The sequence below is a fragment of the Pygoscelis adeliae genome, unplaced genomic scaffold (assembly GCF_000699105.1).
Source record: "Pygoscelis adeliae isolate BGI_AS28 unplaced genomic scaffold, ASM69910v1 Scaffold77, whole genome shotgun sequence".
NCBI classification, from domain to species: Eukaryota; Metazoa; Chordata; class Aves; order Sphenisciformes; family Spheniscidae; genus Pygoscelis; species Pygoscelis adeliae.
In genome coordinates this window covers 3,840,168-3,843,654 of record NW_008825216.1, presented here as the reverse complement: position 1 = coordinate 3,843,654, position 3,487 = coordinate 3,840,168, and the positions used below count along the sequence as shown (strand labels likewise).

General features: G+C 41.3%; 1 protein-coding gene across 1 annotated transcript in view; it reads right to left on the bottom strand.

The window, feature by feature from the left end:
• The window catches only part of PCNXL2 (pecanex-like 2 (Drosophila)), a 155,156-nt gene that overhangs the window by 87,337 nt on the left and 64,332 nt on the right, over positions 1 to 3,487 (bottom strand). The window contains exons 16-17 of the mRNA XM_009329229.1: positions 2,859 to 2,968; positions 538 to 634 (exon numbers count right to left, since the gene is read on the bottom strand). Coding sequence (XP_009327504.1) covers positions 538 to 634; positions 2,859 to 2,968 — 207 coding nt within the window. The remainder of the gene's footprint in view (positions 1 to 537; positions 635 to 2,858; positions 2,969 to 3,487) is intronic.

Here is a 3,487-nt window from a genome sequence, read left to right as displayed (position 1 = left end):
AAAAAAAAAAAAATAAAATAAGGGCTGTTTTAAACACATTTAATTCTGTGGACCAAATCCTGTCCCCACCCAACAGAGACAGGGAGTTTGGCAGGACTGCTCACCTTTTTGAACCCTTGTTAAACAATCCAGCCTACCTTGTACACACACACCAGGTTGCCAGGCTGTTAAGTCTATGCACAGAACCTGCATTAGCTCTCTGAGTACCAGGATGAGATGCCTCATTCCCCAAGCTCTAAGAGTGCATTTCCTGTCAACCATATTAAGGAATCAATGTTGCCGAGTCCTTCAAAGGAACCCTTCAGAAAGGAAAATTGCAATATCCCCCTTCTCCCTTCCAGCCTCACTGGAAAGAATATCTAGAAGAACTTCTCTTAGTTTCCACCTGTGTATTTAAAGGAACAGAACAGAGATCCTCCCATTTTCTGTGCTTTTAGTAATTTAAATTACTAAATGAGAATATTTAAAATGTTCCTCAGTAGGTAAAATGGATGGGAGAGAGCTTTGAACAGAAAGTAATGAAAGAAAAGGTCTTACCACCGATTCTCTCATCTTTTCTGGGAGTGGATCTGCTGATGAATCTTCAAATTGTTGACGTAGAAAGTGAGGGACATATTTGCATTGAATAAGGGACCTGTTTAAAAAAAAAAAATCCTAGTTAGGATACTTCTGAATATGTCGAACAGATATGAATAGTCCTGGGGGGCAGAGGAGGAAAAACAGCCTCAGATTTCCTTCCTCATGTATGCAGTAGCTATCTTATCTCTGTATAGCTGGAGATTGACACAAACCAGCTCTACCTGCTATCAGGATAGAACTTCCTCATCAAAATGTTAAGGAGTCTCAGCAGTCCGATCAATGTGACTCAGTCATTTAGAGGAATGAGCAGAGAGGGTACTGTTCCATTCATGCCCTTTATTAACGTTTCAGCTAAGCTGAAACCAATATGGGAGCTGTTTAGACCCACATTAGAAAGGCCAAAGAGCTATTTCTGTACAAACTGTACATTAATCCTCAGTTCAAGATTTATGTGCTACCTCCCCTCCTCCATCTTGAAGTTTATGCCACAGGCCATCCCTCAAATACTGTTTCCAATCTCCTTAACTTCCTTTAATTAAGTTCAGAGCTGTTTAAAAAAAATCTTAAACCTCTTTTTTAAGGATTATGCATTTTTATCATGATCGCACAATAAACATTTGATGATGTTGTACACATATTCTTAATCTCAGGATATTTAACAATGATTTCAGCTGCTGAAGATTTGATTAAGAATGTTATGAAATCAGTAGCTAGATTTAAAAGTTAAGATGGATTTAATGGTTAAAGATTACTTCCTTAAAACAAAAGTTTTAAGGAAAGACAAGTTTGTTTTATTAAAGAAGTTAATGAACTGGTGTGTCCTTCCTGGGGAGTGGGAGAGAAGAATACATTTAAATTACTTCAAAATTGAAAGAGCTCACTCTTCCAAGCTGATTTGCAATTTACCTGTGTGTATTTTACTCCAAGGCTGAACAAATCTCCCTAATACAGCACACAGCTTCACTTCCTTCCATACCCGAGTTCCATACTGTAACGGTCATTGAACTACACACTACCTGCACAAAGCTTGATCCAGGTCTAATTGACATCAGTGCCAGACACAGTAGGCTTTGGATAAAGTTCACGGCAATAAATATAAGCAGTTCTTGTTGCTTTGCCACATCAGAACCTAGTAATGTATAAATATCAGATTCCCTGAATCTTCTGGATGGTAAAGAAGGAATTTCTCAACCCTTTAGTAAGATTTACCGGGATGCCAATTTTCTGCTAGTGCCCTATATCCTTTTCTTCTTCATCAGAATTTTTCTCCTTTTCCCAAGTTTCTCTCCTCAGATATAATCTCGAATGGCCTAAAAAGCCCTCCACGCCCCCCTCTCTCTCCTGCATTACAGAATTGTGCATCCAACCACCCTGCTACCATATGCCTATTACAATCTTCATACACTGAAGAGCCTCACCTCAAGACACACACAACACACCTCAATCAAAGGAGAACCCGTGGGTTTCCTCACAGGCCCTCTGCACTGTTCTAGGATAAGACTGAGCTGTCTGTGAAGCAGAATCCCAGATGGTATAGTGATACCAGCTGCACAAAACCTGTTTGCTTGCTTAATCCCACAGCACATACGCAGATGCTCAGCTGCTAGTGGACCACCGCAGGCCCCATGACCGCCATATAGCACAGTTCCCACACAGGAAAACTCACGTCTGCCACCTCTGAACTATGGATCTACAGGCCTCTCTCACGTCACCTCAACCTGCAGATCACAATGTTGGGGACTTCTCCCCTGGATCTCCCTTGTTCTCAATGGCAGCTCTTAACACACACTACCTTTCCTCAGCTACCTTTAGCAGACTGTGTCAGAGCAGAAAAGGAAGGAGTTAATCTCAAACAGAGGCATAGCCTACTGACAGTGACCCTCAGCAAGAGCTGGAATTGAGCCATCTTCCCAGCACATCAAATGCCCTTTCTCCTTGCCACGGTGCTACCCAAAGCACATTCTGCAACTCCAGTAGCCTGAGAGCCCCCTCAACTAAATTGCTATCCTCCAACATGGCAAGCACACAATTTCCCAGAGGGTGAAATCTGCGTCAGAGAATTTGGATAGTGCCGTTTAAAGAGCACCAGCCTTACTGGTAATCTGACTGCAGCATTTCATTTATTTACAGGACTGATACCAACCAGGCAGACATGGCGAGGAATTTCCACCTCACCACAGCACTTTCAGGAGACAGTCCCTGTGGTTCTGAAACCCAGGCATCACTCTGGTTGTGTGCTGTACACAGTAAGCAATAAATAACATTTGCAGCCAACTTACATCAGTACAGATGGGTCACTGCTTTGTCTGCTGAGGTGATAAGAAAGTGCAACTAGCAGACCACAGAAAGCAGAGAACAGCGCTGGAATGTGTTGTGTATCCCAGGGTTCCTGAACAGGAGGACAAAGCAGAGTATTTGTAAGTTAGGAATGGAAAACTTAATTTTCTTATTTTTCTCTCTCTCTTTTTTTTTTTTTTTTAAAGTAAGCTGAGCCATACATGCAGTGTTAAACACATCTAAATTTGTACACCATCTACCAAGGACTGAAAATCCTTTTTCGTATCAAAGTCTATTATTGTGAGAAAGACTGAGATTAGAGGCATGTTTTGTGATCATATTATATAATTCCTCTATAATCAGCAATTAGCTAGGAAACCACATGAAAGGCAGGTTTTCTTTCCTCTTTAATGAAACACTAGACGCAAATTCTCATTAAAATGAGATGCGAGTGAAACGAACTGCACTGTATTTGTCTAAACTCTAAATTGATATGTAGTTACTTGACCTGTAGCCAGATCACATACAACAAATGCCAACATCACCTAAATCAGGCAGTGGGGTACAGTTCTGGCACCTCACTCTGAAATCTTTCTGCTGTTTTGTACATTACATCCAGGCCCTGCCTGGA